A 25,936-nucleotide genomic window follows, 5' to 3' on the forward strand; every position below is an offset into this window, starting at 1 on the left:
GGCTAGAAGGGGTTGAAGCCTTACAACCATTAGCAGTGACTTTCCTTTGACTTCACTGTTTTATAACAAGTTCATGTCATTTTATCTGCTCCAACCTTAACCCTAAACCCAGCTGTGAACCATTAAAACATTATATAGTGTGTTTATTAAGCAGTTTTCTTCATGGGTAGGTCATTTCACATCAGACCATTTCAGGTTTCGATATCCATGTAGTGCATCAAAGTAAACAAAGTGGAGACCGGGCACCCCCCACCTTATATAAGAAACACACCCTCTGACCCCAAACTGAGCTGGTTAAAACACCAGAGAGCATTCTGCACGGCGGTTGCTTGATGTGTGGCAAAGTAAAGCTTTATTGATATACATCGAGAGAGCAGGACAAAAAAACAGAAAGCATGCGAGTGAGATCAAACAGATGAGAGGAAAGCTATAGTTTTTGTGCAGAAGTAAAGTCAGGTGGAGGGAAGGGGTGGAATGAATGAGGGAGGAGAGAAAGAAGATAAGCACAGTAGGAAAAGAATGCAGAACTGAGAAGGGAGGGTTAAAGGAGGGGCCAAAAACATGGCAAGGTTACACATGCAAACCGCAGCCTGCTTTCTTTCAGTGACAGCAAAAGAAAGAGAAGCGCAGACAGGAAGCTTCAGTTTCGCTTTTCAAAGCCAAATCTACATTCGCAATCACATTAAAGACAAATTAAAACCAGAGCGGGAGAGCTGAATGTTGACTGAGGGAGGGAGTAAATTAATGCTTCCAAACAGCAGGAGAAAGGCAGACTGAAAGAGAAACAAGACAATAGAGAAAGAGAGACTATGACAGCAGTACAATAAATACGTTGGATTGTCTACGCACAGTTTTACCAGACCACTCACGGTGCGACATCAAACAGAAAAGGAAGGCTGATTTGAGAAGTGACACAGCAGCATTCAGGAGTGTGCTGTTGCTTTACGGTGACTGCTTAAGTTTTCCCTCACTGTGGTTCATTTGAAAGTTGGACAAAGGCGATTTACAGACACACAGTCTGTCTGAAACAGAAAGAGAGACGAGGATTAAAACAAATTCTTTAAACCTGAAACATGCTCGTAAAGGAGTATCGGATATGCATGCCCCTTACTGTCGATGAGGTAAGTTTGTAACCTTTAACATGTGTTTTGCTTTACGAGTGTGTGTAAAGCATCCCTTTGACTTGTGTGTATGAAAGTAAATACATAGGGAATCAAGATGTTTATTCTTCTCTGTTTAAACAGATGTCAATGAGAACAACAGCAGTATTCAAACCGTTAACGCATGCGCTCACTTATTTTTGTCATGCCTTATCCTGTCAGAACTAAACTGATTGTTTCAAACTTAAGTATGTTTGTTTAGTTTGTGTTTGACTAGGTTGTGTTATTACAGCTACCAAACTTCTCAAGCATTTGTTTTCACTTCAGCGGGTATGTGATAATGATATGCACATTTTATTTACATTGAACTAACCCTGTATTAGTAGTTTTTTTACCTAAACAGGTCTGACCAGTTACGTCCTTACATTCCAAGCACAGACTTGAGTTATTCAGCCCAAGGATAGAACAAAGCACAAGAGCTTTTCATACAACTGCCTGGGATTTCTGCAAAAGGGTCAGAATAGTTTTGAATGTACAGATTTGACCTCCCTTAAGCACCGAACTTCCACTCACTCAGACCGGACAAGTCCACACAAGCATACCTGACCAAACATTCAAACTTAGAAGTTGTCTGTAACCTAAATGATCAGCACACTGCATCGTTTCCAAAGAAAATACTCCGCCTTCCCTTTTGTGGTGACACTATTCGTACTTTTAGGCTACAAGTCCTCCTCTGACGTTATTACACATTTCCATAGTGGTCATGAACAGATGCGTTGTGAAATTCCAGGAAAATAAGCTGGGGCAATTCACTTATGAGGTTTTAAAATTGTCTGCAAAAATTTCCATGTTGATGCTACACGAGAGAAAAGCGACAAAATGAACACAAAGCATTTGAGCGGTATTGACATAGGAAAAAGTTGTCAGCATCAGTGGTGTTCCTAACAAAAAAGTGGCTTATACTATACAACATTACCCACAACCCCAAATGGCCAAAAATATAGTAGTCAGTCTGTTGTTTTTTTTAGTAACATGATTAGTTTTTACGTTAAATATGGCATTTATTAATATATATATATATATATATATATTCACTTATGCTTGAATTATGAAGTTATATCATTGGAAAAAAATCTTTCTATTTCAGTACAGTTGACCACAATACTTTATTTTTACAAAGCATATGTTTTTAGATTACGCAGAAACATTTTTTCAAGATTTTACTTGGTACAGAACACAGATGTTACTTTGTCTAAATAAATCTTGTATTAAAAGTTGTGACAGATATTAAATATTCGTGATGCATCTCAATATCATAAAGAGATCAAGCTGAGCAAGAGAGCGTAAATTCAGTGTCAATCTCTCTCGAGCCGGGAAAGAAGAGTGCCGGTTAGAAGACTTTGACAAAAAGTGTGCAGTTTTATAATATTGTTACCTGACGGCTTCAAAAGGTCTCTATCAGTCACTTTCGCTCCGATCACACAAGGCGTCAGCGTTAACGCTTGAGGCGTGTTCGTAGCGTGGCCGACACGATCGTCATAGTGACAACAGCCAGTTAAATTGTTCACCGGTCTTGCATGAACGCAATTGGCTGACGCCTGCGGTGGTGCTTGAGAAATGTTCGACTTCTTGCCACAAGCAACGACAATGAAGTAACGCCAGTGAATCCAGTTCGGCAACGCATGACGTTACCCATTCAAAGTAAATGAGAAGCGTTAACACTCCGTTTGAATCCAGCGTAACAGGACAAACTCCTTTTCTGGCGCGTTGCCAACACTGAAAGAATAGCGTGTTTTAAAAAAAAAGTGTGAAATAGTTAAAGGGAAAGAAACCACAAAAGCTGCTGGGAGATGTTATTAAGCAGCAAAACAAGTGGTAGGGTATACGCTAATATAGATATTCAGAAGTCGTTATACACAAACAACGCGTATTGCCCCAACTACACCAGTGGTCAGCATGGTGCTCCATTCAAATGTGTGGAAAAATGTAGAACACATCAGCGCTCTTTGTTGGATCAACATCTGGAAAAAATGTAAGATGAGAAATCAGGCACACCAAGATAAGAACCATGAGGAGTGTTTAAAAGAATCTCATCAAAGAAGCACACATCTAAAAATGGGGAATAAAAATAAGGTCATGAATGGAGGTTAGAACAGTTTCTGCCTCCAGGCGATAAGACTGCTAACGGCACTCACCTTTCACAACCATTCCAAGAACTATTACCAACTATGCATAAACTGTAACCTGTCATTTATCCATCATGCTCATAATACATTGCATTGCAGACAACTTGCTTGTTTGGCTTAGCTTCTCAACGTTTATGTACATAGATTCAAGCTGCTCTTAACACCCTGTGGCCACAATAAAACGCAATTACTCAGATTTCAGCATTATGTTAGCCTTACTTTACATATATTGCATTGTCATCATTTATTCACCCTCATGTCATTCAAAACTCATATACGACTATTTATTTTATGGCACGCAAAATACCATATTTTGAGAAAGATCTCAGTGTCCATATAATTGAAGTCAAAGAAGGACAATGTTGTTTGTTTACCAAGGTTCCTTAAAATGTCTTCTTTTGTGTTCTGCATAAGAAAGTAAGTCATAAATTTCGAATGACATGAGAACAACAGCTGCTATCTTGATATTTCATTTTAATGAACCCAGATTTAACTCTATACCATGACTTTATCTTTATACCATGCAAAAGCTAGATTTCATTGCCTGCAGTAAACTGGTGTAGGGTGCACTGTTGCGCATCTGATAAAAAACACAACTGGTCTTTTTGAAATCTCTCTTTCTCAGTACAAGATCGGTCAGCTGTACATGATCAGCAAGCACAGCAATGAACAAAGCGGAGGAGGTGAAGGGGTGGAGGTCGTCCGCAATGAGCCTTGCACAGACCCCAAACATGGATCAGGCCAGATCACAGAGAAACGCATCTACCTCAACAGGTGAGCACGTACACACATTATAGAGAGCCATCCAGTTCCGTTCACGGTTTACATCATCCACCTGCCAATGATTACTGATGACTGTCTGCAGTCAACGCATTTACACATGCAGCACAGCCCCGTCGCTCACTTTGCCTCGACTTCCTGTAGAGCTCATGTTCCAGCAAACGCTCAGAATAACAGAACCGCTGTGTTCAAACCTTGGCTTGAAGCGCTCTACAGAACAGTGGCTTCCAAAAAGGGGGTTGTGTACCCCAGGGTACTTAAAGCACATTCCAGAGGTTCTCGGGAAAGTGTAGATTTAGCTGTGTTTCATTTTTTTAAAGTAGCATTAAGAACAGTGCTGGGCCACGTTTGCAATTGCCTTTAACCAACTGGTTCTAAGTTGATTAAGGAAAAGAAGTCAATTCATTTGCAATTTGAGGTACTTTATTTGGCAGGAAAGTGTTTAGTTACAATATTACCCAAGCAAGAACAAGTAATATACAAGAACAATTTAAATAAATAAACATTTTATAAAAATTAGAACAAATTATCTTTCATACAGTATCTGATGTACTCTATAATTCAGAGCCAGAAAAGATTATTCGTTTTTTATGAAGAAATGCAATATTAAGCAGAGATCTCAACATTTTTATTTTGTTTAAAACATTTTTGCTTTATGTTTAGACTGTTTCAAAAGCAACAACATAAACAAACGTGAACACGCATACGCATGTTTGTGGACTGCCATTTACTTCCGGTAAACATTCGTAAAATAATAGAGTGCCTGTAGATTATTTCTGATAACAAGCTCCGTTCCTTGGCTAAACTTGCCTCTCCAATATTTCGAATTTAGACTGAATTATGAAGATCAACAGCTAGATATCAATGTCCCATATGATTTCATTAAATGCGACAAAACCCATTCAATAAACTGTTTATTTAATAAAATAACATACATCGAAATTCAACAAATCATTTATTGAATGCAAATCTTATAAAATACAATCATTAATAAAAATGCATTGCTTCAATGAAACAGTGTATAGAAAATGATTGTTTTGAAACCATGGTGAGGTCACATATGGACAGACATATGGGTGAATAAATCACATATGGGTGAATAAATCTAGAATTTGAAAGTATTTTTAAAGAAAATGCAATTGGCAAAAAAATATCATCTCTTTTAATCGGCCAATCAGCGTTTTGACTGGAGGAACCCTGTCAAATTATGTTACATTTAGCTCTGGACAGTTCTACAATGACCACCGTAGCGGTGAAGTTAGTTGGAAAAAATTTAAAGAGTACTGCACACTATTTATATTTTACACATTCTTTTACACAACTAGTTACTGATCTCTTTGTTTACTTTTATAAAGTATAAAACGACTTCGGTCAAATAATGTAACTTCCGAACTGATGAATCACACATTCATGAATATGTAAATGAATGACATTTAAATGAGTATACTTCAGCAATGTTTTAGAGTACAAATAATTGTGTCATTTGAAAGCGGAGATTTCTACTTCAGTGCATAAAATGTTTCTAGGTCAACATGACTCAAAATGATAGAGTAGGTCACAGATAAGTTTCTTTAAAAAACAAACTAAACCAACTTTTGGTGGAAAACTTCTGTTATAATTATTATATTTTATTTGCTTGAAGTATGGCTTGAGGGTCCAAAAAATCTGTATGTAAATTTGGTGATGCTGAAAGGGTACTTCTTATGTGTGGGGCTATTGGGTTACGTAAGACTAAACAGGTTGTAAAACACTGCTCCAGATGATCATGTACACCTTCAGTGTGATGTCCTCCCATACACCCACACATTTATTGTAATTGCTTGTTTTTTTCTTTAAACTCTCGTTTTATAAAGACGAAAGACCCCCCCCCACACACACACACACACACACATTCATCATTAGATGTGTAGTGAATATAAATTACTGCACCTCTAGCGGTAAAACAAATTTCTCAAACCATTAATGTGTTAGCAAAGACCAAAAGGGCAGAGCATTAAGTTCCTAATGGTCAAATAAATCTTATCATGGCGCATGCGAGTCTAATTCAAATGGTGATATCACTACAGACGAGATCATAATGTCCTGTTTACACGTACTTCATGCTGAACTGCTACATTGTAATTATGAATAATTTAACTTATGTTATCAAAACAGCTTAGGCGTTTGTAATGTAATGACAGTTGCCGGGTGGAAAAATGCTGTGGAACTGTCTGTCACTACACGTACGGAAAAAGAAGGAGAGTGAGAAAGTGTGACACAACTGGTTGACCGTGAATGATTTACATGTTCTCTGCTCCTCTCTTCTCCTTCTCCGTCCATCCATCCATCACTAAGGCCCTCAGGCCGTAAATCTGAACTGCTGTTTGTGCCGTCTTATCTTACAGTGTTGAGTTCATTATCTCACTCTCTATATCACATACCCTATCTCTGTCTCACGTATCTCTCATTCACTCTCTCATTCTGTTTTTGTGAGAAACTGTTGGTACCAGACAGCCCTGGAAATGAGACACATAAATGTTATGACGGCTGTCTAACCTTTTCACTGTATAAAACAAGCACACACACAAATAAACACGGTGGCCCCAAACACATTTGGATACACATAAAACATATGATTGGTATTTAATTGGGTAGCAAAATATCACACCACAGTGTGGCCCAGGTCATAACTAAAATTAATTACCAAAATATCTTACTATAAGATATAAAATAACACCAAGGTCATGGGTTCGAGCCCAGGGGGTTGCACATACTGAGATACAATGTATTGTATAAATAATGCAATGTAAGTGAGGGGTGTGTTGCCCGTTGCGAGTTTGCATCTATTGGCTTCTCTGCATTTACTTTTTGTGTAATTTACTCACGCAAATAGTTCAATTTGTGTTTGGTGTGAACACAGCATAACTCCTCCTTGCGTTGTCCCTTTAATTTATTTAACACACAATCCAAACAAAACGACACTTAATGTATTTAAATCTAAGTCAAAAATCTCCTTTTTGAGAGTGTATAGAGGAATGCATGTAGCACAACCTTCCAAAACAGCACGATTTGTGCTTTGGGTGCTGATATTTAGCTTGTCATGTTGGTGTGTAGGTGTCCTCACCAGGCCATAACTATCCTGCCCAAACCAGCACTTTGTCAAGACTGTGAATTCAGCTTATCTTTCAACTGACCTGTTTATGTGTTTGTGTAATGCGTCTCTTGTGTCATATTGCTGTTCTCATGTTTCCCTTTTTGTATTTGTTCAGCAAATTGCCCGCCTGGATGAGAAAGTTTGTTCCCATGGTTTTTTATGTGACAGAAACAGCTTGGAATTTCTATCCTTACACCATAACAGGTCAGTTCAAGAATCATCTAGCAAAAAACACTACACAATATTACCCTGCCTCTTCACATGACACCTATATGTATCATATGCTTCTAAATGCACCAGTATCCAGTCGTGATTTAACACCCCATTTCTCTTCTGCATTTCTCTCCATCCATCTATCGGCGTTTTACCACAGAGTACACAGTGAGTATTCTCTCACATCTGCACTGATTTGTGAAGTCTGTTTGGGCTCACATGCCCGCCAAATGTGTGACATAATCACTCCTCCCCATTTCTCTCTTTTTCTCTGCTCATCCCACTAGTGTTCCTTCCTACCAAGGCTTCAAGTCAAGATTGAGACACACTTTCTGAACGACAACGGCTGCAGCGAAAATGTGAGTGAGTACAGCAATACACATACACAAAGACACACACAGAAGATAATCCTCTTAAAGGAGGACCACGTTTCATCGGTGACACACGTAGCCACCGCGTCCTTGTAAGGGTCTTTGAGCTAGCGTCTGTTTCTAAAACATTCAAAAGGAGAGGTCAGGTCATTACGTCAACATATACACACAGCTGCCTTTTTCATCAACAAAGAGGCCACCGTAAACTACTCATTTACTTTTCATTTGTTGGAGTTATTTTTGGAGTGGAGAAGCTATTGTTATTATAATTACTGGTTTGTTGTGTATGTGTTTGATTGTGTTTGGTGAATGAGAGAGAGAGAGGCAGTTGTGCCCTGAAGTACTCTCTGTTATTAGGAAATGAAAACTAAAGCTTAAACAAGACCCAACCTGCCACAAAACGGTGATTCAAAGCTATAATAAGAAAGTCTGTCTGAGAGAGAGACAAATAAGCGGCGGGTAAGTTTTACTATTGATATGTTCCAAAGAAATAAAATCCACCAACTGATCCAACTTTCACTCAGCATATCATCCATCAACAGAACTGATATAAACACACAGTTTTACTAGTGAGATCCCACCTCAGACTTTGTTCTCAAATTATATTTTTGATCCCTTGACACCGAAATAATTTTAAGATTAAACATTAAAAAGGCCCAATCGCATTTTAATAGTTACACAATACAATAAGTTTCCATTTAGTAACATCAGTTAATGCATTAGCTACATGAAACTAACAATGCACAAAATATTATCAAAGCATTTTGTAATCTCTGTTGATATTTGAATGTTTGTTCAGGCTAATGTTAACAGATTATACAAATCAATTTAAGATTGAGATTTGTATTGTTCATTGTTATCTTATGTAAAGTAATGTAGTAAACTAATTTTAACAAATAACCTACAACCTACAGAATAAGCCTTTAATTCCATAGTGACACTCGTGTCTACACCGGACGCGACATGACAACCTGCTTGTTCGTAATGGGTTTGTCACGTTGGTGCGTCGCATCCAGTGTGGACAAAATAGCAAATTATAATGGGTTCTAATGCGTTTCTAATGTCTTTTGTCGTGACGTGTCGAACCACTCGCGTTCGGTGTAGACAGGGTGTGAGGACCACCTAAAATGCCCTGTTGCACTTCTGACATTTTATACTCATGAGTACGTGTTAAAAATGTGTCTGTCACAAGTAAAACCTCTCATTTACTTGTATGTTGCATGTTTACTTGTCGCATTCACCACAAGTTTCAGTATGCCACCACATTCGGTCAGGTGAATGGAAACAGTAAACATTACAGCTTATCTCATGAGCGAACACAGAAAATAAATAGTTTTACTTTTAACCCATACACAGCATAAAAACATTGACTATAAAAGCGTTTGAAAGAAAGAGAGAGAGCGGTCACAGATGAGTGAATCGCGCTCATTTTCTTTATTGCTTCTCATTGTTTTTTCTCTCTTGCATTCCAGCGGGTGCAAACAGCACCTGCAATGCTGCACAGTCAAGGCAATCTGTTTAATGTTAAGGCGTGCTATGTGGTGGGTTTCTTTTTCCACTGGCCTGCACTGACTGACAGTGAAGCTCCACTGGCCTGCAGTAGTTTGCATAATTCAGTACTTCTGCCTGTAGAAGGCTTGACTTCGCTGTCGTTGTTTCCATGTTTTTTGCATTAATTCAAAGCCTCTGCCCACGGCATTTTGTTACGTATTGCGTCAAGGTTCTGTAATGTGCTAGAGAATGTTTAACTGGTGGAATCGTGTGATATTTATATTAAGAGCGCCAAGAGAAACGGAGCTCTCCAGGCACTACAGCAAAGCAGATTCCCTTTTTCTCCGACCAGTGCAATTGTTCTCCTCACAGTTATTCTGCTTTTATCAGAAAGTGTAGCATTAGGAAACAGAAAACCGCAATGTAGTTTTGCATTTGTCTGACTGTGCCATTTGATGTCTCTTGTGCAGGTGTTTGACGATAAACCCACCCCAAAGGACAGCGTCTGCTTTTTGGACATTTTGACTGATCCAATCCCTGACAGGCATTACAAGGAATCAGAGGTACATACATACACATTCAAATATGAATAAATACATGTCAAAACACAACAACCATCCGCCTGCTCTATTTCCCTGGTATCTGCCATCTCATGCATGTGCAAATACCCGTAAAGCTAATGTTTAAATGCAGACAGAAACGACAAGACTCCATGTTCCTCAGCGGTACATTTTATTCAGATCTGCTTCTTTTTAGTGGTCAAACAATACATCAGAGTGAAGCATGCTACACCCACATACTTAGTCATGCGGAGCTTCGTATCCACAGCTGTCACATGCAGAGTAAAGAGATACCCAAATCCAAGGGATTACGGCATGAAAAGAAAACGAAACAGTCGAGATAGGCCAAAGACAAGCTCAGACTTGTTGACAATGAGTTGAAGGCAGCGATGGCAAGCTATTATCAGAGTTCGTCAAACAAAAGAAACTCAGAACTTTCTACACGCACTCGGCTCTTAAGAGCAGGGCTTTACTTGGCATATTTCTAGACTGATTTTTTATTTTTGACTTTTTCAAACTAGTGATTTTATACAGCATCAAAAAAGAAATGTGTTCAAAATAGAACATCTGCAAGTAGCTGTAAGTTTATCATCTTCATATTATATTACTCTTAATAATGGTCTATACAGGACTAATGTTTATGGCGGCTTTCAGATTTACTGTTAAATGGCCATTTTAGTTATTTATTTATTTAGTTTAATAGAGGGAATATTCATATCCCTTCTGTCCTTCCGAAACGGTTTCTCCGTGTATTGAAAATATCTAACCAATAATAGCATTAAAAAGGGCTTGTCAACTTTCTTTGACAACACAGTATTTAATCATATAAAAGTACAGTGTATTTTTTATTTTATGAAAAAAAGCAACTGAGGACACATCCCAAGTTTTGAAAGGACAGAACAGATACAACATCAACATCAATATCTGTATTATTGGTCTCCATAGTGCTTGGTATCAAAAGAATAAACAGTATCACTCGTCCCTAACATAAAGAACTGATTCTGATGGAGGATATCAGTTCGAACACACGCAGCCTCAAATAAGCGAATTTTCCACCAAATGATGGGCTGTGAAATGTAATGTCACACCTGCAGTCAGCACGTAATACACACAAACACAAAGTTGTTTCACTATTATTAGTGTAGACATAGATATAATCTGTCCATCCCCTTCTATCCACAGTTCACATTTACACAAATGTACACAAACACACACACACACAAACAATTCACTCAGAAGTTTTTGTGCATCCACAATAAAGTGCCGTGAGTCGCCTCTCTTTTTTAACACCTCCGATTTAAAAAGAGCTCTAAAAAAGGGGCGTAGTCAACTCTGAAAATGTGGGTGGGTAGAGTATGGCAAGAGGGAGGAGACTGCATAAAATATGTGTTCCAATAAGCACATAAAGACAGCTAATTTGCACAAAACAGTGCATACACAGACAGTAGAATGGATAGCCATGCAGAGATAAGCAGTTACAGTGGCATGTCTGCTCAAAAAACAAAACTAAAAGAGTAGTGTTGAGTCTATTGACAATAAAATCTCACATAACCATCTGAATTAATTGATTTGACAGTAAAATCAACAGAAACTGGTATGGTGTCTAACATTAAATAAGTCGAAAACCGGATTCAACCAGTGGTACATTTACAAAGCTCTCCGATATTAAATGTAACAAACATATTTTTTTGTGCGTTAATAGGCCGCAGCAAATCGAAACTCCAGCTCTGATTGCGTCATAGGGAAATGTAAATAACACTTGAGTTACACTGAGGAAATGCACACTTACAGCCATGTCTATGAACAACAACAAGAGCCAAACAGACAACAGATGTGTTACTTTCTCATGCATAACATGTTAATCCTAAATGAATAAATGTAAATATGGCACACCGATTGATCGAGCTAGTTTTTTTATTATTATGCAGTGAAACACTCAGAAACTGATGATATGGATGCATACTCCACCCAATCACCACTCAGATTTAAATTTGAAATTTACTTCAAATTTCATAGAGTAGCTTAAACTTTTCTTTTTGATAAAGTTTTCAATAATAAAATTAAGTTTATGAAACTTAGTGGCATTTAGTGGTGAGGTTGCGAATTGCAACCAAGGGCTCACTCCACCCCTCTTTCAAAGCACTACGGTCATCACGTCTTTGCCAAAGGAGATAATGTATTTACGCACTCTGTAGAGCAGTCTGTCCGTTTAGGGATACTGTAGAAACAATATGGCAAATTCCATTCAAGGAGAACCGTGGCGTGGTGTATGTATATAGAAATAGCTCATTCTCAGGTAATAAATAGAATAAAAACGCTCCATTATGTAAGGTCTTTATACACCTCTGAAGACAAAGTTATGTTTATTATACAGCATTTCTGTAAACAGAAATTGCCCAGAGCACTTACAATTAGGCCAATTGCGATTTTCAGCAATGTGCCAACTGTACCTGTTAAAATATCAGAAATGTATGATTTCATGATGCTTTAACAGGATATGAGCCAATGGGTGTCAGAGAAAACAGGTCGGGGACCCCTGGAGGATGGCTGGAGGAACAGCAGTAAACCTATCATGTGCTCCTACAAGAGAGTCACCTGTAGCTTTGAGATCTACGGCTTCCAGGGAAGAACGGAGGAGTTCATCCACAGGGTACTGATCAAAATGCTGTTTCTCATGACAGGGGATATCAATGTTGCCATACATTACGACAGAGCTATTCAGTGTAATTCCTGGAGGGGCGTATACAAATATAAAACATGTTCATTCCATATAAATTTTAGTTCAATTCAATACCTAGTTCAGGAGGGTTTGATCAGGGCTGAAAATGAATTCTGCAGGACGTGGCCCACCAGGAATAAAAACGAATAGCCCTGTCTGACATCATTCTTTTCAATCCTGCAATTCCATCATATTGAGGTGTGTTATGATTTCATCTTAGAACATTCGTGACGTTCTGTTGGTGGGACACAGACAGGCCATAGCATGGATTGACGAGTGGCATGGTAAATGTAATGTCTTGTAATCGCAATTACCCGCATGATCTGTTAATTATACGTCTGAATCATGATCCCCCAGCGCTGAAAAGCTGCTTGTGTGCTATGTTACTTTCTTTGCAAATACAAACGTACGATCAATATTTGTGCATGCAGGAATGACGCTCGAAGAGGTGAGGCAGTATGAGAAGAAACTGCAAGAGGAAACCAACAGCAAACTGAAGAATGATATGAACAGCACAGGTAACAGAAATGATGAAAGAGAAAGTGGAAAAGTGTTGTGAGATGTTGGAGCGCGGAGTGAAAGGCAGGGACTAAATATCTGAGAGGAGAAGCACATACATTGAACCATGAATAAATAAATAATGTGAGACTTCACAGACGAAAGATGCACCCTCGTGTGTGAGGTAGAAGAAATCCAGGCAACTGTAAAGATACTCTGAAAGATAGATTTTACACACTGAAGCTGAGGCAGTAGTGATGGATGAGTTATGAGTTCTGTTCCCTCTGTGTTCCTGGCAGCTTTATAAGTCAACCATGAATGCCAAACTTTGGTAGCAAGTGCATATGTCTGCAGGTTCCATACAGACAGGTCCAAAAGTCTGAGACTACTACGTTTAAATTTAGTATTTTTCTAATTTAATAACAATATTTACCTTTTAAATAAGGTATAACTATTTTGATTATTAGAGACTTTGCACATTTAGCAGTACCGTTTGAATCAGATTTTCAAGGTGTCCTCACTTCTGAAGCCAATGCTATGCATGAGATCTTCCAGTGTTCACAGTGCCCTCTATTGGTGAAAGACTTACACTGCATGAAGATGCTCAAAGTCTGACAGAGATGGTCAAAACTGTCAACTGTGAGGTAACTTTATTGTTAATATGGAAGTCATGACTCATCTAAGCTTGCTGTTGCAGCCTGGTTAGCATACCGAAACAGAAACATCTGTGTCGATCAAAAGCTCTTCAGACACATTACAGCTCTGTCCATAACAACCACAATTGTCTCTTTTATAGATTCGTCTCCCCCACTCCGCCCAGCCTTCACACGCTCCATCTCTGTTACGGATGAGTCGTCACTGAAAAAGATGGGGGTAAAGACCCTAGACATTTCAGACACTTCATCCCACCCGTCATCTCTCAAGAGTGCCGTCAGATTAAACTCTACTCCGGAGTAACACCCCTCAACCTGTTCAAACATCAACAACTCCATAAATCCAGATTTGTTACAACCACTGCTAGTACCTTTCCGTGGACACCATGACAGACCATTCACCTATCAGAATTCTGGATTGCAAAAGAAAGAACGAATAGAAAAACATTTAATTTTGTATACCAAATATGAACGTCTCAAATATGTGATTATGTAATAGTTTCTGGCTTCCTCCTGGAGAAGTTGTTGTCTTAGGTCTGAACATTCACCATGCCATAATGGCCACCACGTGGACTTAGAAAGCGGTTTGTTCAACAGACCAACAAGAGCGCAGAATAATGTTCGCATGAGAGAACTAGGAGACTGTAGTGAGACCTTATCATGTGGATTATGGCAAATGTAAGTGGCTAGCTGAAATTATGGGCAGGTTAGTGGTTTTTAGGGGTATCCTTTAACCCTGCATCAACACAGTGACAGAATGTAACCGAACGTATAGTTCACACAGCCCACCTAAGCATCTTTAGCAAATATACTCAGGGTGACAGGACTACAAATGAATGGATTATAATATATGAGGGTTTTACGTTACACATGGGATTGTTGTTCTATAGTGTGTTTGTCTGTAGTTAATGTCAGGTTAAAGGTAAAGTTTGTAATGTCAGTGCCCTTAGCGGCACCAAATGCATCTCATTGGTTCAGAATCAGTGTTAGGCTGTCCAAACAAGTCTGCCATTTTGAGGAAATCAAGCTACAAATGGCTATTTTATCTCTGAAAAAAGTGAATCTTATCAAAATTACACACATTACCTTTAAACTGACATCATCTTGTGATGTATTGGGCAAGTATCTTGCCAAAAAGCATGAAGTTAATCATATTGAAGGGAACAAAGGGAAGTTGAATTATTAAACAATATTTCAGTTAAAGGTATGCTATAGCAAAAACATAACGCTTCCTTATGTATTTGAGTAGTAAAAGACTCAATAAAGGGTAGACAAAAGTCTGAGACTATTTGAAGGAGTGTTGGAAGTCTTTTTGGAACTGCTTTTTTGATGTCACTTTCTCCTTTTCTCATTACATAAAATTACAGAGAGCCTCGCTGTTTCTTCCTGTGGCTATTGCAATATGCATTCACTGCATGTGTTTTATTTCCCCCTTTTTATCCTACTGATGAAGGGATGTGGAAGACAGAGATTGAATCCACGCTTCCTGGAGTCTTCTAGTAGCACTCAAAGGAATCCAGGCTGTTCTGCTAAAACTCTGCTTCTCTCACCATTTAAATTTTTACTATTCGCGCTTCCTGCCCCTGCTTCACATCCTATTTTGTCTATCTCTCTCAAGAGAACATTTCTGATGTATAAATTTCATTAGAACAAAGCTTCTGAGGCAGGACCGCTAGTGCAGGCAGATTTAAAGATCTTTAGGCAATTTCAATAAACACTTTAAGCTAAGAAAATCCTTAGCGTTAATAACCTTAGAATGATAATTGAGGCTTTGCTTAACGTAGGGGTTTGTTCCAACTGAGCTTTGAAGCCAGATCGAATGGAGTACAGTGAATGGCACACAGTGGTATAAAATGCCTTACATTTGACTTTTTTACAGCAGTGATTTCATTCATAAATTTAAATGCTATCATTTGAAGGACACTATTCACTATATTAAATATAATATCTGCACAAAAAATATTTGATTTACACTTGTTGGGCTACGTAGTAAAAAAAAGGTGGCATACCAGACCAACAAGAGAAAAAACTGTTTTGTAGCTAGTAGTTCTTTATGTACTGGAAGTGTAAGACATTAGTTTATTCTAAAACACTATAAGACAAATCTATCACCATGTTGCAAGCCATAAACACAGAGTCAAGAACCCCTCCCTGTTTCTAGTGGTCGACTGACATGAGTTTTTAAATGGCTAATGCCAATACCGATATTAAAAAGCATTGATGTGGCCGACTGGTCGATTGCTGAAACTAAACGATTAATTACTGTGCATTATGTGCCCTAGATAGTAGCTTGAGCAGACTTGAAACCATTAAAAAGGCGCACACATGCATTACATTAACCTTGGGCAGCTAAAAAGGGTTAATTATGAATAAAACAAATAGGAATTTTGTGTATTATAAGAACTTTCCATACAATATTTCTCTAATCCATTTTACTGTGGTAATTTTACTATGTGTCAAATGCTGATTTTATATCTGAATGGGGTTTTCAAAGAACAAAATTCGAGCACTCGAAATAGCAGCCAAACACAGACATTTTTGTACGATTGTAAAAATGTATTGTCCAATGCGATAATTAAAAAATTCCAAATATTGACTCAATATATTCCATCGATTTATCAAGTACAGAATACACAAGAGAAAATAAGAAAAAAAATTGTACTATTAAATATATATGCGCGGTAAACTATCGGCCATATCGGTATCGGCTGATAATGGCCATTTTTAATGTGATCGTATTGGTCGATTTTATCTAAATTTAGGCCGATACATTATAGCGATAAATCATAAATAATGTCCTCTGGTTAAATTTCTTCAGCAGCATGCTGCTTAAATACATACTGTTCCATACTGTCTTTCTGTCGTGATCTGCTGTCTGAATGCTTTCGGTCTTGAGACCTGTTAGACATGTGGCTAATAAGAACATTTTTCTGGGTTGCTCTTGAAGAACATCTATAATTTGTTTATTACATAAAATAATACCAGAAAAGTTTGATGGTTAAAAAATCTTCAACTAGTGTAAAGTAGGCTTGGTAAATGATTTTCAGGGGAAAGAAGAGAACTAATGGTTACCTTGTTCTCTGCAGTCAATGTTTTCAAATAAAAGCAGTTGTCCACTTTTTGCCCATTTGTTTCAGTCTTAGGGAACTTTTTATTAATATTTAGATGCTGTTAATATTTAGGCTGAAGTCCTTAAAGGGGTGGTCCAACGGTGTGTCATGCTTTCCTTGACCAATCTCACAATTAGATAACTAACCCGGCTGTCTTCCTATAACCAATCTCGCCAATCATCTTTTAGCTCTGGAGAAAACCACTACAAATAGACAAGACACTTTACCCTAATTTTCTCTACATTTTCGCAGCATCCCTCCTCCACCCCAACTCCTCACCATCAGTCTAATTTTAGGGGGGAATGACCTGAGACCGGGGCCCTCTCCCCGCACAAGGCACGGGCGCTCAGAGTTCGCAGGAACCACTAAACAACCCTCTTCCCATATGTGAGGCGAACTTGTGAATCGTAAATATATGAGGAAATTGAAAATAATTTGTGCGTAAAACAGGCCTTCCCAAAAACTTTCCTCTCCACATTCACAAATACTTCGTAAACCTAAGATCTCATGGGAAAATGTGTGCATGCTAATGAATCCCTATCATTCGTAAACAGCATGAATGCTTATTCACAAGTAGCATAAACCCTGAATATGAATTACAGCTACGCAAATTACGTATCAAGGAATGCTGGAATGCTCTAGAGTTCATTCTCTGGTTTGGCTTCATAATGTTGCATAAATGCATACGAGACTAATAGGCTATATGCTTACCAAATAAATGAATCAATTAAGCTGTGTCAACCAAATCGTTGCAGCTAAAATAATAATACCTGTTGCTCTTCTGAAAACGACCAGCTTGGTTTCAAGTCTTAGACCAGTTAACCCAAGTTAAAAAGTAAAAAAATTATAAAAGAAAGAGCAAAGAACATGTAAAATAACGTTATTTTATTTTATAGGGACAGTGTACATTAATGAACATTGCTGTAAATGCACCAGAATTAGCCAGAAGGCTATTTTTCATCTGCTGTCCATGGACAGATCTTAAAATTGTCAACCTTAAAAAAAGGAATTCATATTATACACATTGACACAGCAGAGACACAAGTGGCAGCAAGTTGGGTTTAGATTCTTATTTATGCTGAGATGTCTGATGTGTTATGAGACAGTTTTTTTTATGCTTATGCACAAAGTGTATGTGATGAGTTCTCTGATATTCTGAGGGACAGAGTTCCACTCCCGTGCTGCTGTAACCGAAAAGGCACTCTGACTGAATGCACTTTTCCGCAGAGGATCATGATACACGGTGCATTAAAATGCAGTGTCTTCAGTTTGTCTAAAAGAATACAGAAAGTGGTATGGAGCAGTAACGTTACATTTTGAAAATACACGGATTTTCATGAATCCGAGAATTACTTTACAAACCATTTACACAAAAATGTGTTCTGCTCATGTTTCATGAATGAGACCCACAGTGTTTGTCGCAGTCTCGTGGTTGTCCGAGCAGAAATTAAAACCTCTGCCCTCTGTATAGTTTTCTGTAATTTATTCTGCAGCGTCTTCTGTGTTTGCAGAACATGTCCAGAGTTTAGCAGGTTGTGCATCAGTAATTGTGGTCCGTGGGGAAACGCAGTGTTCCGTGTGTACTGAAGTTAAATGAGTAAATTAAGCTTTTTGCCTCGATTTGCATTCAAATGACTTCAGTTACTCAAGTAAGCGTTTCCTCTTTCAGTTCTTTGTCTTAAAGATGTTACTGATACATGTAACTTTTTGATTAAGTTCTAAATGTCCTGTTGGTTACATTTTGTCGTCCTGTATGTGTAGTGTTAAAACATTTAAACAGGAGTGTTTCTGGCTAATGTTCTCTATAGTTTGTTTTACTAAACCAACAGAATTCCAAAATTATGAAGTAGCATTTACCATTTCACTGAAGAGGGTTCACTAAATAGGCTAGGCCAGGATATCTACTACAATCTGGATAATATTTATTAGTTCTCAGAAAAGGCATTTATATAAAGGGCAACCATCTGCATAGTGTTACACAGCCATTAAATGTCAACAGACCATACAGATTTTAACATTACACTAATTGCAAAAAATTCTCAGAATCAAGATTATCTGCAGTTCTGTGGTCAGCTATCAAAGACAGAGAACAGAAAATATGCCCCGTTATCTGACCCGAATACAGATGCTTTTCGTTTCGCTCTCTAAACATCATTATCATAATAAAGTATAGGTGGGTTAAAAGGATTCTCAAGGGTAATTTATGAACGGTAATTATATTGCTGGAGCAACCCCCAAACGACACACACAGGCACAAGCATCCCTTCATGCAAGCAAATGCGGCAGCATACATACTCCCCCAAGAGGGTGGAAATGTTTGGGAGGCATTCATTGAAATACAGGCCCTAAATATGGCAATCAGCAACACCATAAAGGACCAAAATTTAATTGGCCCATCCCAGCCTATTAATTACATAACCACAACTGCACTGCAACACAGCATATGTTCCCTAATATAGCCGAATGGGTCATAATAGAGACGTATTATAAAATCACAGAGGTGGAATTACACTTTTCCATAGTCCTAATAGGTCCTGTATACTATACCTACACACAGGCTTAGGGACATGACACACAGACACATAAAACCAAAAATACAGACACACTCAAGGGGTATAGAGTGTTGGCATGGACACAAACAAGAGCAGGAAATGAAATTGTTAGTTGTTGGTCATTATATGGACATTATGTGAATACACACCCACACAAAAACACACAGGGCATGACATACAAGGGTCAACATATGTCATGTGATAATGAGACTTCACCCACAAGCAGCCAAAAAGCCTATCTACCCCAAACATGAGACGAATAGCAATGAGACCCTGTCCAGCCGCTTTCCACCCGCTCTCCTTTCACTGGTGCTGAGCTATTAAAACATTTGATAGCCACCAGCAAACCTCACAAACCTTATTACTTCCTTTCTCTGTCCTCTCTCATTCCTTCCTTTACTTTTTTCTTACTTTTCATTTCCTTTTATATTATATATCATTTATATAATAATTATTTTCCAGCAGAGGATCGGGCAATTCCAAGCTAAGGCCTAAAGGTTTTCATCACACTGACAGTTCAGATGTCAATATTTGGTGGTTTAAATACCCACGTGGGGGTTAGATTTTTAAAGCACTTTTAAAGCAGGATTTTTCCATATTGTTGTTGCCATTGGAGCCGTCACATCCATAACGGTTCAAATTATAAGTGTTATATGTTCTATGAAGAGCATTTTAATTGACAAAAATCCTACAAACTTTGTCTTCTCTCAAAAACAAATCTTTTTCGTCACATCCATAGACATCCATTCCCTCATCTTAAATACAAAACATCATCAACGGGTGTTTATGAAAATACAAACAGATGGTTCAATATACTGTATTAGTGATAAATGGGAGACTATATTTCATGTTTCGACTGTAAATCTCACATAAATAAAGGTATTATTGCCCATTAGCAATAAAAGTCAAAAGTCAACTTGTTAGTCTGCTAATTGATATAAAAACATGAAAATATGCAAGGATGGATGCAAGTGATATCAATAGCATCTGTTCAGCCAAGGGTCCCCGTGTACACATAGCCACATAAACAGTCATATATTCATATTAATTAAGGATCATTGCACACTTGAGGATCATAAACAAACATATTATGCAATCATTGCATCATCAAAGCTTTACATTTCCCCTACCATTCGATTTACTTAGGAAGAGAAAGCAGCTGTTGAATTCCTTAATTATGCACCAGTCTGCATAATGGACCTAAATTATGGTCTGCATAATGGATCTAGAATCTTAGTTTCCTGCTCCATCATCAAAAAAAAGTATTTGGCTATAATCAAACTATTTATTAATCATTACACAATAACAAAAAAGCTAACAAACATCCAGTCTCCCAAAACACAAAAAAATTAGTAGCACGATGGAATACACTGAGAAAACCCTCTGGCAAATTCTGAACTGGTGGAGTAATGCTTCGCTGTTCAATGTTCACATAATCTTAAAACACCTCCCATAGGACACAAAGGGCCCTGAAGCACTTTTCCTATGTACAGAATCTCAGATAAGTCAGCGCCCTCGTGGACATTACAGAAAGGCTGACCTTCAGTGGATGGGGGAGATAGTTGACTGTGCTCATGAATATTTATTAGCTGAGAGGGGCGATCTCCCCATGGGTCTAATGCTGCAGCTCATATCAAATGTTTCATTACTATGAAAGTAAGAATTACTACCAACACAAAACAAGCGAGAGCGCAAGGGGGCGAAACAGAGAAAGAGGTTTGGCGAAAAGAGAATAAGACACGAGACAAAGGAGGCGATGAAGTGGCAGAGTTGTATCGCTGATGTAGCATGATAGAGCTCTTGACCCTAATCTCACATTCTCTTGTTTAATTGAGGTTGTAATTACTCGCTCTCACACACACACTCCTGCCATGCTGTTCAGATTGTTATCTACATAGTGAAAGAGCTTATAATCACTAACTCAAGAGGCACAGCTCCCGAGATGTAGAGAGCCCTATCCCTCTTTGCCGAAGTCTTTCCAACATCTTCGCATCTCTACGGCTCCCTTCCTTTGACCTACAAATTCACACCGTCCGCCCTGTACTTTGTTGCATTCCAATAACATCATCATTTCAGAGCTCAAAAAAAGCATAACCGCACTAAACATGACTTCACTTAACAGAACGTCAAGTCCTTGTCTGCGGATCAAATCATTTCGATTGAAACTGCGCAGACGGAATAAATCCCCTCTGTTCAGGTAAACAGAGCCACGTTGAACAGAACTCACAGTGGGAGAAGAACTAAGCTGTATTGACCTTGTACGCGTGCGTGGTGGTTTTGACATATGTAAGGTAATGATGTGTTGGTCGTTATGTAATCATTTTCTATGGGTTCATTTGGCCACCGCGCTTCCACCTGTTCAAACAGGCACCCAGCCGGGACAACAGATCCACCTCAATGTGTTTCTACTCAGCCAACGCTCAAACACTGACTGCTTCATATGCTGACCTCTATTCTACACGTTCACTGTGGGGCAGCGAAATATGAGGTGAAGGACACGAGAAGAGGTCAGGTGCACCGTGCTGGATTCAAGCTGTACCCACTTGTAGGCAATTCTAACTCACATCCCTCCTGATTCAATGTCACAGCGTCAGCCATACATCAATTTCTGGCATGTTTGGTTTAATATCATTTGGCAAAGGACAACCACTTCTTAAACATTGCTCAATCACACCTAAAAGGTTTAGTCATGACTGAATATCTTATGTTTGACTATAAATATAAAAAGCTACTTTAAGTAAGACTGTGGTAGATTTGAAACTACTTAATACAAAATACTATTATTATTAAAGTATATTTACTCTTGTTGGTTCTTATGGATAATAGATGCACCTCGGATTTCTCAAAGGCGTAAATATGATGGATTAAGTAACATTAAAAGTATTAAGTAATATAAAACAGTAATGTTATTAATAACATTAAAAGATTAAAATTATGTAGTAACATTTTTTTTTTTTAAATGTTTCCGAGTTGAGATGTGCGATGAACGCAGCGTTACACCTCGACTCGAGCTTACAGCTCCCGAATTTCACCTCTTGCGGAACATGAACCGTGCAGTTTGCCTGACGTAACATTTATTAGCTGTTACGCCATATTCCACTGACGACACGAAGAATAAATAAAGCAAATATCATACCTGTATTTTGAAATACACGCCACAAGCGTAGTCGGGTAGACTCATCTTCACGAAGGTTCAATTAAACAACGTACATTGTGGCTTTTTAGTCCAAAGTGTGCACATCCGTGAAAATTCTGATGAAATTGCTTACGTGAACTGCACCTTTCCTTAGAGAAAATGATCGATTAAGTTATTTTTAATTCAAATATGCGACCGAGCAGCAGTTCGCGCTCGAGCAATCTTGCAGTGTTTGTGTCACACTGAAGGCCACACTGGATTGTTCCACAGCAGAAGCAGAATCGTGCCGTGATATCAGAAAAGTGCAATTTTCTCTCCGCCATATACATGGAGAACTTCACATGAAAAATCACATGATGTGAATTGTATCATATGATATGAATGTTTATTTTATTTGGCATTTGTACGAGTGCATAGGAAATCTTGAGCAGAAATCTCACAGCAAGCAGTAGCCTATGTCATTATAAGCAGAAATATGAAATGAATGTATACGAAATAAAGTAATATGAGAATGTGTTAGGTTTAAGGATTGCAAATGTAGAAATAAAAAACTTTGACTTTACATTTACATTTAGTCATTTAGCAGACGCTTTTATCCAAAGCGACTTACAGATGAGGAAACATTGGAAGCAATTATAACAACATAGGCCACAAAATACATAAGTGCATCAAACTAGTCCATTAAAGCCTAGCACAGTATAAAAAGCTAAGAATAGGGAGGTTAGTAAGGTTTTTATTTTAATTGTATTTTTTTATAAAGAAGGAAAGGGAAGAGAATTAGGAAAAATCAATCAGCGACGTGTTGACGGAAGAGATGCGTTTTTAGGCGTTTTTTGAATATGGCAACCGAGTCTGCTGATCTTGTAGCAGCTGGTAGATCATTCCACCAATGTGGAACAGATCCAGAGAAGGTACGGGAGAGTGACTTTTTCCCTTTTTGGGAAAGTACCACTAGTCGTTGTTCCTTTGCAGACCGCGGTGATCTGGCAGGAACATAGATCTGCATTAGCGAGTGGAGATACGATGGTGCAGATCCGGTGTTGGTCTTGTAGGCCAGGAGCATAGCTTTGAACTTTATGCGGGCGGCAACAGGGAGCCAGTGTAACCTGATGAAGAGCGGAGTTACATGCGCTCTCTTCGGTTCATTGAAGACCACTCTTCTCTAGAGAGGTTTGATTGTGCAAGCAGGAAGTCCAGCCAGAAGCGCATTGCAATAATCCAGTTTGGACAGGACAAGAGCCTGGACTAGGACTTGCGTAGAGTCCTCCGATAGGAAAGGTCTAATTTTCCTAATGTTGTAGAGGATGAATCTACAGGACGGGGCGGTGCTGGCAACATGACTTGTGAAGTTAAGCTGATCATCGATTACCACTCCCAGGTTTCTGGCTGTGCTGGACGGTGTAATCGTTGATGAGCCTAGTTGAATTGCAAGGTTGTGGTGAATCTTTGGGTTGGCTGGGATCACAAGCAGTTCCGTTTTTGCAAGGTTTAGCTGCAGGTGATGATCCTTCATCCAAAGCGAGATGTCACTCAGGCATGCCGCGATGCGAGCAGCTACCGTCGGATCGTCCGGTTGAAATGACAAGTAGAGTTGTGTGTCGTCGGCATAGCAGTGATAGGAGAAGCCATGCTTCTGAATGACCGAGCCGAGGGATGTCATGTAAGTTTCCACGTCACGACTTAATTGTTTCCACGTCAATGACGATCAAAGTTTTCATTAAAAACATTTAATGCAAATAAATTACGGATCTCATTCCAATTTTTATTTTGAGAAGGAACGCTGAACTCCTGGGAAACAGAGAGGGTTATTTGCAGATGACAAATGTGCGGGATGACTGGCCATCTTTGAATGGCTGGTGTGGCATGGACAACTGCAATGTTTAGACAAATAGATGTATGTCTGATGATTTGCCTTTTCTAGTGGCCTTTCTTTGTTTCAGCCACAAGATCGGGCAATTTATTGGAGACGGTGGTTCAGCCACATGTTGTGCAAATAGTAATAGTGATCTGAGTTCGAGTTTGTGTTACTTTCCTTAATCCGGTTCCCATATCTCTTTTCCCCGAATTTCCTGTGTCACTCTCCGCTATCCTAGAAGCTATAAAGACAAGAAAACACATTATTTAAACGTGACCTTGTAAGCCCACAGAAATCCCATGACACTAAAGTGAACAATTTCCAATGCAATGTTTGAAAAGGTGTTTTAAAAATGCTTATGCATACTGTTTCCTGTAATGTCATAAACAGATGAAACAACTCAGTTCATTTTAATAATACAATCCTTGATTCATATGTTTACTGCAATAATTTACATGACAAATAGCAATAACAACATGGCTGACAAGAAGTGTCTAAAGAAAGCCATTAATAATGAGCTCTGAGTTCATTCTAAGACGGGCTAAAAATCTCACATAATTCATCACTAATCTATTGTAATTGGGGCCGATACCACGCTCATGTCTACTCATAAAGATACATCGATACCAAAGATCGATACCTCACGTGACATACCTGACTGAAATTTGTACTTTAAGGGTTTGTGACAAGCACATAAAATCACGTCATTTTTTATAATTTGTTGGATTGTTCACAATAAAGACACTATTCTAGTTTTATTAGTTTCACTGTGTTGTGCTTGGAAAATTGCCACCTCACCAAAAAACAATAATGGTACAGGCATCGGTATCAGTGAGTACCCGAATAATATCGGCACTGCGTCTTAAAAAATTGGACTGAGGGTCAGTGGGTTCAGCTGGAGTGTAATTGCTTTGGTTTTCTCAGCACTGTGCTTACTGGTTATTTCTACTATCCCATCAATTATCTCATGTTTAGTGGCTGCTTTATAAATAAACTCATTGAGACCGTTGACCATCAGACACCCAAACACATTTTGCGGACAGTTGAAAACAATCACTGCTTAAAACTCGATTAATCATTATTGCACTTTCTCTGCGAATGCAAGTTTGTTGCAAGACCTAAGACTGCCAGAGCCTTTGAAAGCTGCAGTTTTCATTTACATAATACATGCATGATGAGCTCATGAATATCTAAATGTATCTATTTATCTTTTGGAACGTAGCCTGTGTATTCACAGCTTGATACCTCAGCCCAGATGAGGCTCGATTTTACCACTGTATTTCATTCACAGTGGAGGAGGTTAGTTTTTTCATTGGAAATGCTCTGTAAGAAACCAGAGAAAACATGGGTCTTTACATCTCTGAAAAAAACAGGTCAATTGGACAATCCTGCCTCTGATCCCAAAATATAAAAAATGTAGGGGGTTTCATTGGGGCAGCATCTATTTGCCAGGATTCTACCCCCTTCAAATGTTTGCATTGGTGCACATATAGTTAAAACAATTAGTTTGTAGCATGCACGTAACTACATTTACATTTATTCATTTGGCAGTTGCTTTTATCCAAAGCGACTTACATTG

At 38.5% G+C, this 25,936-nt stretch overlaps 1 protein-coding gene across 1 annotated transcript; it reads left to right on the forward strand.

The window, feature by feature from the left end:
• The first annotated feature begins 602 nt into the window (after positions 1 to 602).
• pitpnc1b (phosphatidylinositol transfer protein cytoplasmic 1b) lies at positions 603 to 16,293 on the forward strand. Its single transcript, XM_079470536.1, has 10 exons — positions 603 to 1,121; positions 3,912 to 4,060; positions 7,315 to 7,403; positions 7,573 to 7,580; positions 7,700 to 7,771; positions 9,745 to 9,837; positions 12,329 to 12,484; positions 12,774 to 12,837; positions 12,985 to 13,071; positions 13,848 to 16,293. Exons 1-10 carry the CDS (start codon positions 1,074 to 1,076, stop codon positions 14,006 to 14,008), a joined length of 927 nt encoding a protein of 308 aa, XP_079326662.1. The 5' UTR covers positions 603 to 1,073; the 3' UTR covers positions 14,009 to 16,293.
• The last annotated feature ends 9,643 nt before the right edge of the window (positions 16,294 to 25,936 follow it).

This window comes from Barbatula barbatula, assembly GCF_947034865.1.
Source record: "Barbatula barbatula genome assembly, chromosome: 12".
In the NCBI taxonomy this organism is placed as follows: domain Eukaryota; kingdom Metazoa; phylum Chordata; class Actinopteri; order Cypriniformes; family Nemacheilidae; genus Barbatula; species Barbatula barbatula.

Coding starts and splice junctions, on each gene's coding strand:
- pitpnc1b (XM_079470536.1), top strand. CDS start 1,074: ATGCTCGTAAAGGAGTATCGGATATGCATGCCCCTTACTGTCGATGAG. Junction 4,061..7,314: donor AAACGCATCTACCTCAACAG/GTGAGCACGTAC, acceptor GTATTTGTTCAG/CAAATTGCCCGCCTGGATGA. Junction 9,838..12,328: donor GGCATTACAAGGAATCAGAG/GTACATACATAC, acceptor ATGCTTTAACAG/GATATGAGCCAATGGGTGTC.